This window comes from Oncorhynchus mykiss, chromosome 26, assembly GCF_013265735.2.
Source record: "Oncorhynchus mykiss isolate Arlee chromosome 26, USDA_OmykA_1.1, whole genome shotgun sequence".
Taxonomy (NCBI): domain Eukaryota; kingdom Metazoa; phylum Chordata; class Actinopteri; order Salmoniformes; family Salmonidae; genus Oncorhynchus; species Oncorhynchus mykiss.
This window is the reverse complement of record NC_048590.1, coordinates 15630009-15649200: the sequence shown is the minus strand read 5'-3', so window position 1 is coordinate 15649200 and position 19192 is coordinate 15630009. Positions and strand designations below refer to the sequence as shown.

At 45.6% G+C, this 19192-nt stretch overlaps 1 protein-coding gene across 1 annotated transcript in view; it reads right to left on the bottom strand.

Moving 5' to 3' along the window:
- Positions 1–9317, bottom strand: part of LOC110506084 — a 33055-nt gene extending 23738 nt beyond the window's left edge. The window contains exon 1 of the mRNA XM_036964556.1: positions 9196–9317. Within this exon, the coding sequence (XP_036820451.1) occupies positions 9196–9317 (122 nt within the window). The remainder of the gene's footprint in view (positions 1–9195) is intronic.
- Between the last annotated feature and the right edge of the window lie 9875 nt (positions 9318–19192).

Here is a 19192-nt window from a genome sequence, read left to right as displayed (position 1 = left end):
AACATTTAAGATAATGTTTCACAATTGCCCTTTGAATGTAGTATGCTACAGTACTGTAAATTACAGTACATTACACTGTTTTCACATTAGGCAAAACACTTGCACTACCCATTAAAACGTCCACAATTTATATCCCATGTGAGGATGTGAAGGGGTGATCATTGAAGACATCTTTCACAGTGTAATCAAATGAAAGAAATGAAAGAAACATCATGTTTAGCAGGCACTAGTTTGCATCAAGCCTGTAGCCATAGGTTCTCATCGAAATCGCAATAAATATCCTCATTGGTCATGTACCTGGGGAAAAACCTTTCGGCATGGTGAATCCAAGCCTGACATAGGCCTTGGTTGAAATAATTTCATGCCCCATGGCCTGAAGGAGGGTGGTACAATCATGGGAATGGCAATCATACATCTTCCACCTGAACTGACCCCAGCAACTTCATTTTTGATACATGTTTATTGTAAAGGGGGTGCATTTTTGTTTTGTTTTGGACTGTCTGGGTTATTTGTGTATTGGTATATTGTATTGAGCTAGAACTACTTTATTACTGTGAAGTGAAATCATAGTAGTCATCCTCATAGTAGTACATTCAAGTGTGTATCATACTTTTTATGTTTGTACTTTACAGACATACACTTTCATTGTGTACTTCTCAAAATCTGTAGTAGACAAACCAGTTTACATGTAAAATATAAGGGGAGAAAAGGGAAAGAAATACATATAGGTTAACCGAACGTTTAAGTAAGTTATCATCAAGTAAGAGAAGTTGGAGTAAAATGTATTTTAACAAAAGAAAAGAGAATCATAAAAAAAAACAAAAAAAACGTTAAACCTCAGGGGAGGAAGAGGAGGATGAGAAGGAAGAGCAGGCCGGCGCTCGTGACCCGCTGATAGCAGAGTGACCGCTCTAACAATATAAATAAATGTCCTCAATGATTGAAGGCAGACGTCTAAACAACTTGCACAACTAAATTGTTTTTTCTCAAATTTGCCAGAATGCCACGTGCATCCACTTAAATCAGTACATTTGTAACAGCCCAAGCATTACGATACTTTTATTCGATCAATTAAGCCTCACGTCATTCGACACTCTCTCATAGACCTCCAGACAAAAAAAGGCTTATCTCAGACAGATTTTGGGCGGAGTAAATCCTCTCGCTTCGCCTCTTCCTCTCTGATATACCAGATAATATCTACCACATGATTGGACGAGGAGAGGAGCAACGCAACCAACCAGGACAGAGACAAGAAGAGAAGAGAAGACGGAGAGAGGAGAACAAGAAAATAAGAAATGAAGAGGGGAGGAGACGGTCGAAGAGAGGAGAAAAGAGAAGAGTGGGGGAGAGTAAAATATGGAAGGTGTTAGAAAAAAAGACAAGTAAGGCATCATAGAGATTTCAATGCAAAATATTATATTCAGACAGAAAGTGATCAGAAATTGCCATCATAAGACCTGTCGGCTATTATTGGTCATGATAAATTATGCTACAATATAGAAGTTGTTTTAATGGTGAGCATCCACCAATAGGTGGCGACGGAGTCCTACTGTTCACCGCTGTAACTCATCCTCACACTGCCTCTAGTGAGCGATACTTTAGTTTTGTCAAGACACTGGCAGAAAACATCCCATTCCTAAAATGACAACTGGGGCCTGTTCAGAAGAATGCAATGTTACAGAATGTTCAGATAGAAATGTATGGTGTAGAACAGATACGATGTTCAATAGTTTAGAAAAGGGAATCGTGGCAATTCATCCTCTGCAAAGTCCTGAATGTGTCTCCTCACTGTAACTATACTGGTCATCTGCAATAGCACTGCTCACGGCTTCATTCCCACTGTGAATACATGTCAGGTGGTTTTATACTTTGGGACAGGGTTTTGCCATTCATCCCTTTTCGATCAAATTGTGTGTGTGTGTGTGTGTGTGTGTGTGTGTGCGCGTGTGTGTTTGCGTAAGATTGCGATAGAACTGTCTACCTTTGTTCAGGCATATTGCAGAAGGACAGTAACTCTTTCTCTCCTTTTCACTCCCCCCCTTTTCTTTGTTTTCGTGGACGGTGTGTGAACACTCATCTGCTCGGCACACACACAGGGAAAACTGCAGTCGACTGACAGGCGTGAAATTCAGCATGTTCTGATATGACTGCTGATAGCGAATATTACTGCTATGTGTATTTTCTTCTACTCACCATTTTCCCCTGAGTACTCACTCTTTTCCCCCAGCATCTCCCTCACTGTTACACCTATCTTAGCTTTTTTTTAAAACTCTTTTGACATTTTTCTTTAGGGGTGGATCAGCTTCAATATTGCGGATAGATTGTAGCTTCCATCAATGTAATTGTCTGCATCATTTCCAATCCCCCATATATTTTTGGGGTATATACTTATATTTATATATACTGTATATACACATACATACTCACATATCTCACATACTCACCTATACAGTTGAAGTCGGATGTTTACATACACCTTAGCCAAATACATTTAAACTCAATTTTTCACAATTCCTAACATTTAATCATAGTAAAAGTTCCCTGTCTTAGGTCAGTTAGGATCACGACTTTATTTTAAGAATGTGAAATGTCAGAATAATAGTAGAGAGAATGATTTATTTCAGCTTTTATTTCTTTCATCACATTCCCGGTGGGTTGGATGTTTACACACACTCAATTAGTATTTTGTAGCATTGCCTTTTAAATTGTTTAACATGGGTCAAACGTTTTGGGTAGCCTTCCACAAGCTTCCTACAATAAAGGATATAGGATCAAGGATATATGAATGAGTGATGGTACAGAGCCGCATAGGCAGGATACAGTAGATGGTATCGAGTACAGTATATACATGAGGTGAGTATGTAAACAAAGTGGCATAGTTAAAGTGGCTAGTGATACATGTATTACATAAGGATGCAGTCGATGATATAGAGTACAGTATATACGTATGCATATGAGATGAATAATGTAGGGTAAGTAACATTATATAAGGTAGCATTGTTTAAAGTGGCTAGTGATATATTTACATCATTTCCCATCAATTCCCATTATTAAAGTGGCTGGAGTTGAGTCAGTGTCAGTGTCAGTGTGTTGGCAGCAGCCACTCAATGTTAGTGGTGGCTGTTTAACAGTCTGATGGCCTTGAGATAGAAGCTGTTTTTCAATCTCTCGGTCCCAGCCTTGATGCACCTGTACTGACCTCGCCTTCTGGATGATAGCGGGGTGAACAGGCAGTGGCTCGAGTGGTGGATGTCCTTGATGATCTTTATGGCCTTCCTGTAACATCGGGTGGTGTAGGTGTCCTGGAGGGCAGGTAGTTTGCCCCCGGTGATGCGTTGTGCAGACCTCACTACCCTCTGGAGAGCCTTACGGTTGTGGGCGGAGCAGTTGCCGTACCAGGTGGTGATACAGCCCGCCAGGATGCTCTCGATTGTGCATCTGTAGAAGTTTGTGAGTGCTTTTGGTGACAAACCAAATTTCTTCAGCCTCCTGAGGTTGAAGAGGCGCTGCTGCGCCTTCTTCACGGTGCTGTCTGTGTGAGTGGACCAATTCAGTTTGTCTGTGATGTGTATGCCGAGGAACTTAAAACTTGCTACCCTCTCCACTACTGTTCCATCGATGTGGATAGGGGGGTGTTCCCTCTGCTGTTTCCTGAAGTCCACAATCATCTCCTTAGTTTTGTTGACGTTGAGTGTGAGGTTATTTTCCTGACACCACACTCCGAGGGCCCTCACCTCCTCCCTGTAGGCCGTCTCGTCATTGTTGGTAATCAAGCCTACCACTGTTGTGTCGTCCGCAAACTTGATGATTGAGTTGGAGGCGTGCGTGGCCACGCAGTTGTGGGTGAACAGGGAGTACAGGAGAGGGCTCAGAACGCACCCTTGTGGGGCCCCAGTGTTGAGGATCAGCGGGGTGGAGATGTTGTTGCCTACCCTCACCACCTGGGGGCGGCCCGTCAGGAAGTCCAGTACCCAGTTGCACAGGGCGGGGTCGAGACCCAGGGTCTCGAGCTTGATGACGAGCTTGGAGGGTACTATGGTGTTGAATGCCGAGCTGTAGTCGATGAACAGCATTCTCACATAGGTATTCCTCTTGTCCAGATGGGTTAGGGCAGTGTGCAGTGTGGTTGAGATTGCATCGTCTGTGGACCTATTTGGGCGGTAAGCAAATTGGAGTGGGTCTAGGGTGTTGGGTAGGGTGGAGGTGATATGATCCTTGACTAGTCTCTCAAAGCACTTCATGATGACGGAAGTGAGTGCTACGGGGCGGTAGTCGTTTAGCTCAGTTACCTTAGCTTTCTTGGGAACAGGAACAATGGTGGCCCTCTTGAAGCATGTGGGAACAGCAGACTGGTATAGGGAATGATTGAATATGTCCGTAAACACACCGGCCAGCTGGTCTGCGCATGCTCTGAGGGCGCGGCTGAGGATGCCTTCTGGACCTGCAGCCTTGCGAGGGTTAACACGTTTAAATGTCTTACTCACCTCGGCTGCAGTGAAGGAGAGTCCGCATGTTTTCGTTGCAGGCCCTGTCAGTGGCACTGTATTGTCCTCAAAGCGGGCAAAAAAGTGATTTAGTCTGCCTGGGAGCAGGACATCCTGGTCCGTGACTGGGCTGGATTTCTTCTTGTAGTCCATGATTGTCTGTAGACCCTGCCACATGCCTCTTGTGTCTGAGCCGTTGAATTGAGATTCTACTTTGTCTCTGTACCGGCACTTAGCTTGTTTGATAGCCTTGCGGAGGGAATAGCTGCACTGTTTGTATTCGGTCATGTTACCAGTCACCTTGCCCTGATTAAAAGCAGTGGTTCGCGCTTTCAGTTTCACGCGAATGCTGCCATCAATCCACGGTTTCTGGTTAGGGAATGTTTTAATCGTTGCTATGGGAACGACATCTTCAACACACGTTCTAATGAACTCGCACACCGAATCAGCGTATTCGTCAATATTGTTATCTGACGCAATACGAAACATGTCCCAGTCCACGTGATGGAAGCAGTCTTGGAGTGTGGAGTCAGCTTGGTCGGACCAGCGTTGGACAGACCTCAGCGTGGGAGCCTCTTGTTTTTAGTTTCTGTCTGTAGGCAGGGATCAACAAAATGGAGTCGTGGTCAGCTTTTCCGAAAGGAGGGCGGGGCAGGGCCTTATATGCGTCGCGGAAGTTAGAGTAACAATGATCCAAGGTTTTTCCACCCCTGGTTGCGCAATCGATATGCTGATAAAATTTTGGGAGTCTTGTTTTCAGATTAGCCTTGTTAAAATCCCCAGCAACAATGAATGCAGCCTCCGGATAAATGGATTCCAGTTTGCAAAGAGTAAAATAAAGTTCGTTCAGAGCCATCGATGTGTCTGCTTGGGGGGGGATATATACGACTGTGATTATAATCGAAGAGAATTCTCTTGGTAGATAATGCTGTCTACATTTGATTGTGAGGAATTCTAAATCAGGTGAACAGAAGGATTTGAGTTCCTGTATGTTTCTTTCATCACACCATGTCTCGTTAGTCATAAGGCATACGCCCCGCCCCTCTTCTTACCAGAAAGATGTTTGTTTCTGTCGGCGCGATGCATGGAGAAACCCGCTGGCTGCACCGCCCCCGATAGCGTCTCTCCAGTGAGCCATGTTTCCGTGAAGCAAAGAACGTTACAGTCTCTGATGTCCCTCTGGAATGCTACCCTTGCTCGGATTTCATCAACCTTGTTGTCAAGAGACTGGACATTGGCGAGAAGGATGCTAGGGAGTGGTGCACAATGTGCCCGTCTCCGGAGTCTGACCAGAAGACCGCCTGTGCTATTTCACAAAAGTTCTGAGCCTGTATACATTTTACAGACCGCATATGTTTCACATTTGTTATCTAGTTGTTAGTCCCACCCTTCAGCTCCATTCAACCCCTCCCATCTATCTCTCAACATCATCCTCTCTTCTCTTTGTTTTTTCTTTGGGCTTTCACCTCCTCCCTCTCTTTCCCTCCTCCCCCTCCCCTCCTCTTCCTCCTCAAGAGTATCTCTCGATCCTCTCCCCCCATAAAATAACTTTGCCGCTGTTGCTTTTCAGACCTTCTTTCTCTCCCTCCCTCGCCACTCTCTCGCATCCTGTCATTTTCTTTCCCTCCCTCCCGTAACCGCCACAGCTCAATGCGGGCAACACCTCAACTCCTCTCAGATTTCTGCACTTTTCTCTCTCATCCCCTTCTCCTCCTCTCCCTCCATCTCTCATTCGTATGCTCGTCTACCTCATGTCACCCAGCCAGAGAGGCGTGATGGAGAACAAGGAATAATCCATCTTTAATGGAACAATTATCCATCTGTGGAAGAGAGATGGGGAGACACAGGGTCCAAATATAGTGCCGCATCCAGACTAGTTCCATGTTAAGTTGGATCAAATCACTGAGGGAGAAGACGAGAAGAAAAACAGAAAAAATGGTTGATTAAACGCCTGAGAGTGTTATGAGCCTGCAGTGAAAATGTCCATGTCCCAACATGTGACGAGTTATGCCTGGTGCACACCGAGCCTGGTAGTAGAAGAGGTTCTACTGGTGACTGGAGAGCATGGGTTTGAGACAATAGGTCTTCTTTCTATGGAAAGTAGAGAGAGCCAGGGAGAAGGAGACAACCGTCTGGGTGAAATACCACAGTGTGCCATCACAGCAGCAAGATTTGTGACCTGTTGCCACAAGAAAAAGGTCAATCAGTGAAGAACAAACACTATTGTAAATACAACCCATATTCATGCTTATTTATTTTCCCTTTTGTACTTTAACCATTAGTACATCGTGACAACGTTGTATATATACATAATAGGACATTTGTAATGTCTTTATTATTTTGGAACTTCTGTAAGTGAAATGTTTACTGTTCATTTTCATTGTTTATTTTACTTTTGAATATTATCTACTTCACTTGCTCACTTGCTTTAACATATGTTTCCCATGACAATAAAAGCCCCTTGAATTGAACTGATAAAGGGAGAGAGGAGAGAGAGAGAGTGAGAGAGAGAGAGAGAGAGAGAGAGAGGGAAGGGTAGGAAGAGAATGAGAAAGATAAACAGAAAAGGATTGAGAAATAAAGACAATGACCAAAATAAGTGGTTGAGAATGGGGTTTGATTCCCTTGGAAAGGCTCTACCGTAAGAACCCATGTGATCACGCAGTAGCAAAATAGAAAAGAGAGGGGTAGGAAGAGAAGACAGAGAAAAAGAGGAGGAGCGCAGGAGGGATTTGCTGAGTGATAAAATTATCTCCCAGTAATGGGAATTCCTTTGGCAAATTAGCCTAGCGCTAACGAACATGCTTCAGAAACAGTAATAGGGCTTTAATGAAAGAGGGAGTTTGAAACAGGCTGTGCTAACACCAGAGCATAGAGTTAATGCACTACTCATCTTAACCTCATTACTGACTGTTTAGAAGCCCATTTAGACCTGGAGATGGGGATTCAGGCTAAACTCGGTTTAAATAAATGGTATAGATAGACCCACACCTCCCACTGAAGAAAGTGCTTTTCACAAAGCAGCTAAAAGTAAGTTGATCAAACATTTAATGAATCAACCATTTTCGTAGTTTGTTGTAGGCTATCGACTTTTTTTCCTGACAAAACATCGGCATCAATACTCAAAGCTAATCAATGCAGCAAGGAAAGGTAGAAAGGTCAGGTAGAAAAATCACAGCCTAAAAAACAACTTGTAATAGTTAAAAAAAAAAAACATCTCAATGTGAACGTAGAGTTAGGAATATGGAAGCGGTTCAAGTTATAGACCACTCTGCTGTAGAGCAGCTGTTCAATGGTGTCCATTCAATCCAGTGTTGTCCTCCCATTTCATGGATACAACCCTTACATGTAGCAGCTGTCAGTGTACCCCTAATTATCGGTCTCTGTCCAAACCCTGGCCTGAGACAATTTCTATTAAACGGCACTCTCCAACAGAGTCTGTATGACTAAACAAGCCAGGGAAATACAACTCAGACAGCAACGCAAAGCAAAGCAGGGCCATCCATCAGCATCACTGGTGTAATAGCTACAGCGCCTCTCTGTCTACCTCCTAACACCTTTTGTCTCCCCCATTTCACCAAAAATCTTTCACATCCATCTATCCTACCCTCCATCTCTGATTATCTGGCCACACAGCCCACATGAAAAAATAAAATCATTATTATAATACAATAAGCTTTGTTAAAAAACATTAAAATGTGACACTTAATTCATTGGTCGTACGGCGAATACAGCCATTAAATAATATAGTATTTACTGTAGTTTTGCCGACATGACAGTAGGAAACTGTAGTATTTAAAGTTTACTATAGTATATATACTGTCGTGAGAAAAAATCTGTAGTATAGTATAGTAATTACTGTAGTGTTTTTGCAGACATTATTGTAGTATTTACCACAGTATTTTTGTTTTATTATCTTTGACATGGCAGTGGGGGCTTTGTACTCAAGGAAACCTACCGGACAAAATACTGAAAGACAAATTCTCCATAACCTGAAGTTAGGTAGGACTGAGGCCTGAACGGACAGTTCAGAGCTTCTACTCTTTTTTTAATAACCTGTAGGGACCACAATATAGTCTACACTTGGCATGTACTGTAGGCTTCTCAATTATAGGTGGCACAAATTGGGAATTAAGGGACTCGGCAGGGTACATGCAAATGAAATACTGTAGTATTGTCATGTTCGTCGTATGGAGTAGACCAAAGCGCAGCGTGATTAGAATACATTATACTTTTAATAAAGATAGACACGCAACAAACTATACAAAATAACAAAACAAATGTGAAGCTATCACACAAAAGTGCAGACACAGGCAACTAGACATAGACAATAACCCACGAAATACACAAAGAAGATGGCTGCCTAAATATGGTTCCCAATCAGAGACAACGATACACACCTGCCTCTAATTGAGAACCAATCAGGCAACCATAGACATATATAAACACCTGGATGATAAACAACCCCATAAACCTACAAAACCCCTAGACAGTACAAAAACACATATCACCCATGTCACACCCTGACCTAACCAAAACAATAAAGAAAACAAAGAATACTCAGGTCAGTGCGTGACAGTACCCCCCCACAAAGGTGCGGACTCCGGCCGCAAAACTTAATCTAAAGGGGAGGGTCCGGGTGGGCCTTTTTCACGGCGGCGGCGGTTCGGGTGCAGGACGTGGACCCCGCTCTACCTCAGTCTTGGCCCACTTAGGTGGTGCCTCTGGAGGGGGCACCCTCACAGCAGACCCCGGACTGAAGATCATCGTAGAGGGCATCACTGGACTGAGGAGCGGCTCTGGCAGCTCCGGACAGAAGGGAGATTCCAGCATCGCCGGCGTGACAGGCGGATGCTCTGGACTGGGTACTGTCGCCTGACGCTCTGGACTGGGTACTGTCGCCGGACGCTCTGGACTGGGTACTGTCGCCTGACGCTCTGGACTGGGTACTGTCGCCTGACGCTCTGGACTGGGTACTGTCTCCGGACGCTCTGGACTGGGTACTGTCGCCAGACGCTCTGGACTGGGTACTGTCGCCGGACGCTCTGGACTGGGTACTGTCGCCAGACGCTCTGGACTGGGTACTGTCGCCGGACGCTCTGGACTGGGTACTGTCGCCAGACGCTCTGGACTGGGTACTGTCGCCGGACGCTCTGGACTGGGTACTGTCGCCAGACGCTCTGGACTGGGTACTGTCGCCAGACGCTCTGGACTGGGTACTGTCGCCAGACGCTCTGGACTGGGTACTGTCACCTGACGCTCTGGACTGGGTACTGTCGCCAGACGCTCTGGACTGGGTACTGTCGCCGGACTCTCTGGACTGGGCACTGTCGCCGGATGCTCTGGACTGGATACTGTCGCCGGACGCTCTGGACTGGGTACTGTCGCCGGACGCTCTGGACTGGGTACTGTCGCCGGACGCTCTGGACTGGGTACTGTCGCCGGACGCTCTGGACTGGGTACTGTCGCCGGACGCTCTGGACTGGGTACTGTCGCCGGACGCTCTGGACTGGGTACTGTCGCCGGACGCTCTGGACTGGGTACTGTCGCCGGACGCTCTGGACTGGGTACTGTCGCCAGACGCTCTGGACTGGGTACTGTCACCAGACGCTCTGGACTGGGTACTGTCGCCGGACGCTCTGGGCTGAGTACTGTTGCCGGACGCTCTGGACTGGGTACTGTCGCCAGACGCTCTGGACTGGGTACTGTCGCCAGACGCTCTGAACTGGGTACTGTTGCCGGACACTCTGGACTGGGTACTGTTGCCGGACGCTCTGGACTGGGTACTGTCGCCGGACGCTCTGGACTGGGTACTGTCGCCGGACGCTCTGGACTGGGTACTGTCGCCGGACGCTCTGGACTGGGTACTGTCGCCAGACGCTCTGGACTGGGTACTGTCACCGGACGCTCTGGACTGGGTACTGTTGCCGGACGCTCTGGACTGGGTACTGTCGCCTGATGCTCTGGACTGGGTACTGTCGCCGGACGTTCTGGACTGGGTACTGTCGCCGGACGCTCTGGACTGGGTACTGTCGCCGGATGCTCTGGACTGGGTACTGTCGCCGGACGTTCTGGACTGGGTACTGTAGCCGGACGCTCTGGACTGGGTACTGTCGCCGGACGTTCTGGACTGGGTACTGTTGCCGGACGCTCTGGACTGGCGAGGCGCACTGTAGGCCTGGTGCGTGGTGCCGGCACTGGTGGTCCCGGGCTGGGGACACGCACCTCAGGGCGAGTGCAGGGAGCAGAAACAGGGAGTACTGGACCCTGGAGGCGCACTGGTGGCTTGGTGCGTGGTGCCGGCACTGGTGATATCGGGCTGGAGACACGCACCTCAGGGCGAGTGCACGGAGGAGGAACAGGATGTACTGGGCTGTGGAGGCATACTGGAGGTCTGGTGCGTGTTGTTGGCACTGGTGGTACTGGATAGACCAGACCGTGAAGACGCACTGGAGGTCTCGAGCTAATGGCCTGCACAACCCGTCCTGGCTGGATGGTGACTCTAGCCCGGCACGTGCGTGGCGCAGGCACAGGATGCACTGGGCTGTGCAGACATACGGGAGACACCGTGCGCAACGCCGGCGCAGTATATCCTGGCCCGAGGAGACACACTGGCTGTCTGGAGAGCAGGGCTGGCACCATCTGCCCTGGCTGGATCCTCACCCTAGCCCGGCAGATGCGGGGAGCTGGGATGTAGAGCACCAGGCTAAGTATGCGTACTGGGGACACCGTGCGCTCCACTGCATAACACGCTGCCTGACCAGTACGACGCCCGCCACGGTAAGCACGAGGAGTTGGCTCAGGTCTCCTACCTGACTTAGCCAAACTCCTCGTGTGCCACCCCCCCCAAAAAAATTTATTGGGGCTGCCTCTCGGGCTTCCGTGCTAGCCTTGTACCCATATACCGTCGCCGTTCCTCCTGTGCTCTCTCCACCTGCTTCCATGGCAGGGTCTTGTCCCCTGCCATTACCTCCTCCCAGGTCCAGGATGTTTTACCGTCCAGTATTTCGTCCCGAGTCCTCGATTCCACAAAGCACTGTTCCTCCTATTCACGCTGCTTGGTCCTTTTATGGTGGGTTATTCTGTCACGTTCGTCGTATGGAGTAGACCAAAGAGCAGCGTGATTAGAATACATTATACTTTTAATAAAGATAGACACGCAACAAACTATACAAAATAACCAAACGAACGTACAGCTATCATACAAAAGTGCAGACACAGGCAACTAGACATAGACAATAACCCACGAAATACCCAAAGGAGATGGCTGCCTAAATATGGTTCCCAATCAGAGACAACGATAAACACCTGCCTCTAATTGAGAACCAATCTAGGCAACCATAGACATATATAAACACCTAGATGATAAACAACCCCATAGACCTACAAACCCCCTAGACAGTACAAAAACACATATCACCCATGTCACACCCTGACCTAACCAAAACAATAAAGAAAACAAAGAATACTCAGGTCAGGGCGTGACAACTATGTACTATAGTAATAACTGTAGTGTTTTTGCAGACTGCAGTGTTTTTTCCCAAACATTACTGTAGTGTCTTTGTGGTCTGTAGTATACTTAAGCAATAAGGCCCGAGGGGGTGTGGCATATGGCCAATATACCACGGCAAAGGGCTGCTCTTACGCACAACGCAACACAGAGTGTCTGGGTTCAGCCCTTAGCTGTGGTATATTGGCCACATACCACAAACCCTAGAGGTGCCCGTATTGCTATTATAAACTGGTTACCAACGCATCTAATTAGAGCAGTAAAAAGAAATGTTTTGTCATACTGATGTATCACAGCTGTCAACCAATCAGCATTCAGGGCTTGAACCACCCAGTTTCCCATAGTAGGTACTGTAGAATTATATAGTAAAATAGGGCTATATTCTAGACAACTGCCATGGCACTGAATGTTCTACAGTATTATATGCTACCAGAGGTCTATTCTAGAACATTGTGAAGACTCTGAAGAGGTTCATTCCAGAATGTTCTAAATGACCGGAGGTCTATTCTAGAACACTCCAAAGATCCAACTATCCAATTTAGGAATCAATCTTTGAGTTCTTGTCTCTGAGTACAATCTCGTGATGATTTGCTGTAATACAAGACAGCTGGAAAGTGCAATGAGCAATCTGGTTCTAACTTTTTTTCCCCCCACCCAACTCATGTCTAACTACCACATCTCAAACAGAAGGTGTTGTTTATAATATGTCAATGAGAGAGAGAGAGAGAGAGAGAGAGAGAGAGAGAGAGAGAGAGAGAGAGAGAGAGAGAGAGAGAGAGAGAGAGAGAGAGAGAGAGAGAGAGAGAGAGAGAGAGAGAGAGAGAGAGAGAGAGAGAGAGAGAGAGAGAGAGAGAGAGAGAGAGAGAGAGAGAGAGAGAGAGAGAGAGAGAGAGAGAGAGAGAGAGAGAGAGAGAGAGAGAGAGAGAGAGCTGATTACTCTAGGGACCCCCAGGCTGTTGTTTGCCACAGGGACGCATTCCCTCTTATCTCTCCATACACCCCAAACTCACCCTGCTATAGCCTGAGGCCCAAATTCCTCCACTCACTCAAACTCTGACTACGTAGGCGCGCACACACACACACACACACACACACACACACACAGGCCCAAAATGACATCACTCCTTTTTGAATGACATCATAGACCCATGGAAGGATGACAAACAAATGGATTCTGATCTAATTTCATACTACCCCTAGGCAGTAGGCACAGACAAATTAGATAGTAGTTCAATCCATTGGTTCATATTTATATCCTGCCAAGCACTCACGCACATACCCCCACACACACACCCATGCGTGCATGTACGCACACACACTTAACATGGACAAAGGGTTTGTGTGGGAAATGAACAGCACACATGATATTTTCCCATGAACATACTTTCATTGACACATAATCGATTTACACACTACTCTAAAGTCATGACGCAGTTTTTCATCAGTAACTTGACACATCAGATCCACATCCTATATTTTCACCCATTCAATAAAAAACATTTACACGACTCAACCTAACCCGTGTTTAACGCCATCTTCTTACATTACATACCCATCTCTCTCTCTCTCTCTCTCTCTCTCGTAAGTCGCTCTGGATAAGAGCGTCTGCTGAATGACTAAAATGTAAAGTACATCTCTCTTACTCAAACACTCTTTCTAGATCTCTCTCTGCTTATGAATATTTTTCTCTTTCTCTCGTCTATCAAATCAAATCCAATTTTATTTGTCACATACACATGGTTAGCAGATGTTCATGCGAGTGTAGCGAAATGCTTGTGCTTCTAGTTCCGACCGTGCAGTAGTATCTAACAAGTTATCGAACAATTTCACAACAACTACCTTATACACACAAGTGTAAAGGAATGAATAAGAATATGTACATAAAGTTTATGAATGAGCGATGGCCGAACGGCATAGGCAAGATGCAGTAGATGGTATAGAGTGCAGTATATACTGTACATATGAGATGAGTAATGTAGGGCATGTAAACATTATATAAAGTGGCTAGTGATACATTTATTACATCAATTTTTCATTATTAAAGTGGATAGAGATGAGTCAGTATGTTGGCAGCAGCCACTCAATGTTAGTGATGGCTGTTAAACAGTCCGATGGCCTTGAGATAGAAGCTGTTTTTCAGTCTTTGATGCACCTGTACTGACCTCGCGTTCTGGATGACTGCGCGGTGAACAGGCAGTGGCTGGGGTGGTTGTTGTCCTTGATGATCTTTTTGGCCTTTCTGTGACATCGGGTGGTGTAGGTGTCCTGGAGGGCAGGTAGTTCGCACCCAGTGATGTGTTGTGCAGACCTCACTATCCTCTGGAGAGCCTTACGGTTGTGGGCGGAGCAGTTGCCGTACCAGGTGGTGATACAGCCCGACAGTATGCTCTCAATTGTGCGTCTGTAAAAGTTTGTAAGTGTTTTTGGTGACAAGCCAAATTTCTTCAGCCTCCTGAGGTTGAAGATACGCTGCTGCACCTTCTTCACCAAGCTGTCTGTGTGGGTGTAACATTTCAGTTTGTCCGTGATGTGTACGCCGAGGAACTTAAAACGTTCCACCTTCTCCACTGCTGTCCAGTCGATGTGGATAGGGGGGCTGCTCCCTCTGCTGTTTACTGAAGTCCACGATCATCTCCTTTGTTTTGTTGACATTGAGTGTGAGGTTATTTTCCCGAAACCACACTCCGAGTGCCCCTTGAGTTGGAGGCGTGCATGGCCACGCAGTCATGGGTGAACAAGGAGCACATGAGAGGGCTGAGAACGCACCCTTGTGGGGCCCCAGTTTTGAGGATCAGTGTGAGGTTATTTTCCTGACACCATATTCCGAGGGCCTTCTCACTATCTACTCTTGATCATATCTCCCTCCCCTATCTCTCCCTTTCCCATCCTCTCTACATTTCCATCTCTCAGTGTAAATTAGATCAGTGCCCAGCAGTGTTATTCCATACCTTCCATTACCTGCATGTCAGATTGCACACCGCCTCCGTGCCATCGCGCACTCAACTCCTAACCTCTCTTTCCCTCTCTCGATCTCTCTCCCTCCATTGCTAATCTGCCATTAGCTAAGCCCATTCAGTCGTAACTGCTGGTTAGAGTGAGTAATGGTACATGAGTTTCTGCTACACATCAGTGTAAAGCCGTAACAGGGAGAGGTTATTGAGTTTGATGTAATATGCACCCTATCTCTCTCTCCCCATCTCTCACTCACTCTATTGTCTGTCTGTGTCTCTTTCTCTATCATATTCACACAGTCCTGTCGCTGTTTCCCTCTCTCCGTCTCCCTTTCTCTCTCTCAAGCCACTTGTTTTGTTAAATTTTCCATTCATCTCTCTATTTTTGTCTCTGTTTATGCAGAGCAAGGGGAACATCTACTTCAGGTCTCAAAGCGAGTGACGTCACCCGATTGAAACGCTATTAGCGCGCACCACCGCTAACTAGCTAGCCATTTAACATCGGTTACACAGACACAGGAGGCAGATGGTTAGAGTCCAAGAAGGGTCCAAAAAGGGTAGGCAAGAGAATGGTTGTGGACAGGCAAAAGGTCAAAACCAGTTCAGAGTTCCAGAGGTACAGAATGGCAGGCAGGCTCGAGGTCAGGGCAGGGAGAATGGTCAGGCAGGCGGGAATGGAGTCCAGAACAGGCAAAGGTCAAAACCGGAAGGACTAGTAAAAGAGAATAGAAAAGCAGGAGCACGGGAAAAACACTCTGGTTGACTTGAACAGACAAGACGAACTGGCACAGTGAGACAGGAAACACAGGGATAAATACACTGGGGAAAATAAGCGACACCTGGAGGGGGTGGAGACAATCACAAGGACAGGTGAAACAGATCAGGGCGTGACAGGTTTGGCTAGGCGAAGTGAACATCGAAGTGAACAATTAATCTAATATAAATAAAAAAATCTGTAATCAGGTTTTAGTCAGGCAATTTTACATCTAACTAAGATGTTTGTTGCAGTAGAAGTGAAACATTTGCATAAAAACTAGTTGTCTCTCGTTAAATGACAACAAAAAAAACACTTGATTGAAGAATCCCCAGTGGCGTGCCGTGGGCCTGGGGCCTGTACCTTCATTGAGGTCCTACACAGTCCCACCCGAATTAATCCACCTCTTATTACCATCATTATGATGCCATGACAATCAATGAGTCTTTTCAATATTTCCCTATTTTTCTTCACCTTTTCATTGTGCAGCTCCGTTGCCCTGCGCGCTTGTTCGTTGAGCTGTAGATCCACTCAGGTGTCCCCAAAAGTTTTCAAAAGCACCATTGCTTGTAAGTGCCCAGCCGTACTTCGGTGTCTCGTTGCTGCCTTGGTTAGACAACTCAAGTTTGCAAAGCCAGTGTGGCTCCAAACACCAAATCGATCACTTGCAAATAATAGGCATTCCCAGCAGTACAGTTTGCAGTGCTTCTCAGAGCCTGTGAGCCATTGATAGCGCTCGTAGTTGGAACTTTGAAAGTGGCGAACGAACCCCTTTCCCATCTGTGACAGGCTTTGTAGCGTCGGCATCGGGCGACCTCTCCTTACAATGTCTAACTTTTCTTGAAAAGTTCGTCTTGAGAATGGCGTTATAATTATATCCTCGACCAAATCGATATCTTCTCCTCCTTCCGCCATTGTGGGTTGAAAAAACAGCTTAGTAGTACGCAAATTAATTCGTTTATCAAATTCAGTTTCCTAGTTCTGAGGTTCTGCATAGACCTGCCTCTCAATATTGGTAAACCAATCAAAAGACGTGCACGCACTACGCCTGCTAGCTGGCTCCTGTGTAACACTGGAGACAGCCAGCAGGCGTACAACAGCCAACTCTAAAGCTGATTGGTTGACACTAAATTTTCATTTCCATTCACTTTAAGCTACAAGCGCCCGCACTGTTGATTCTGGAGGCCCGAGGGCAGATTTTAGACCCCTGGTGGCTGAATATGATTAGATAAAAGATCTAACATAAAGACCAGCCCTCCAAATCTCAACCTGGGGCTGGAAGCAGTGCAACCAAGAGGAAAGCCATGAAATGAAGAGTATAACTCTTACTCTGGGGTATAATTTAATACATATTTGTGGGAAAATATATTTAAAAAAAATTATATTCTGATTAAGTTTAGGCCAGCAGAGAAGGCCTTGCTGGCCCTGACGGCCCACCACTGAGAATCCCTAAACTTGACAAATCACTGACGTAGGTGCTTAGACTTTGGCTACCGAACTTCGACTTGCCTCAAGAAAAAAGGTTGCGTGCGTTAACAGCAGAAAAAAAACCTGCCGAATGTTGCCAAACACCAAAACGAACAAAAACGTCACAAAATGTCACATAATATATGGGCAAACTGTTTCGACTAGGAAGCATACAGTCCACTTTATTCCTCCCCTTCCTCCATCTCTACCACACTCTAACATGTTGCGTGTCGTAGCGTGTATCCAGTGTTGTATTTAGGGTATAAAAGGGAATCATCCAGGACATGGCGGGACTCAGCCCAGTCTTTAACTCGTCTTGTCCTGGTAAATGTTTTCTCTGTGTAACGGTCGTCGGTGGAAGAAGGTGAGGGCCAAAGCGCAGCGTGGTACGTGTTCATGTTATTTATTTAAACTGAACAACATCAAACAAAAAAAGCACAACCGAAACAGCTGCGTCTGCAAACCACACTAAACAGAAAGTATAATCACCCACAAGTCAAGGGCGAAAACAGGTTGCCTAAGTATGGTTCTCAATCAGGGACAACGATTGACAGCTGCCTCTGATTGATAACCATACCAGGCCAAACACAGAAATACCAAATCATAGAAAAAAGAACATAGACTGTCCACCCAACTCACGCCCTGACCATACTAAAACAAAGACATCACAAAGGAACTAAGGTCAGAACGTGACACTCTGGTTTCATTCATACCAGTTGATGCATCCTTTACCTGTGCTAAACTTACATTACCAGTCAAAAGTTTTAGATCATCTACTCATTCAAGTGTTTTTCTTTATTTGTACTATTTTCTACATTGTAGAATAATAGTGAAGATGTCAAAACTATGCAATAACACATATGGAATCATGTAGTAACCAAAAAAGTGTTTTATGTATTTTATATTTGAGATTCTTCAAATAGCCACCCTTTGCCTTAATGACAGCTTTGTACATTCTTGACATTCTCTCAACCAGCTTCATGAGGTAGTCACCTGGAATACATTTCAATTAACAGGTCTTAAAAGTTAATTTGTGGGAATGATTTCCTTCTTAATGCGTTTGAGCCGATCAGTTGATGTCTTTACTATCACTCTACAATGTAGAAAATAGTAGAAAATAAAGAAAAACCCTTGAATGAGTATTTGTTCTCAAACTTTTGACCGGTAGTGTATGTCCAATAGTAGGGACAGTGGAAAGGGAGCCAGTCCAGGTGCATGTACAGCCCTTGCAAAAGTAGGAAACAATCTTATTCTGTATTTCGAATATTGAATTTTTTTCCGTGATCACTAAATATGTAATGATTCATTGCTAATGTATAGTGTGTGCCAGTCACTGTTTCCTGAAGCATATTCATGGCATAGATTCTTAGCTGTTAGCTGTGTTAACGGCGCTTCCCAGATTATCAGCTACAGGAGAGGCAACAAATATTACAGCTAACTCTCATCTATCGGAGCTCTTGCTCCTCTGCCTTAATCTTGTGGAGGTGTCTGGCCGTGTCCAAATACCCATGCTTGTGTCCTAAATAGTAGGCCATTTGAGTATGTGAAAAATGTAAGTTTTATAGTATGTGACATTTCGAATCTTCTCGTATACTTTAAATGCCCGGATGATATATACTCATTTTGGCTTTGACAACAGTTGATCAACTAGATATGGGAATGCTCTACCAAAACCAATGAATAACATAGACAACGCATTTGCGCATTACACATTCTCAGTATGCGAAAATAGAACGTTTAATAGTATGTGAATAAAACATTTAAAATCAAGAACGCTTTAAATGCTACGATATTATGCTCATTTTGTCTTTTCATCTAGTAGAATTCGGTGCACACTTTTCTGGAATTTCACAGGCACAATGCATTGGCCTAGTTAGCTAGCTACTTGTAAATACCAGGGCATGTGCCCAAACTTTTGCAGGGTCGAATGACAATACCAGGCATTTAATTCAGTTTAGAAATGCCTCAAAACCGATTTTGAGTAAATCATGTGGCCATAGCTCTCTTGCCATTGCACGATGCACTG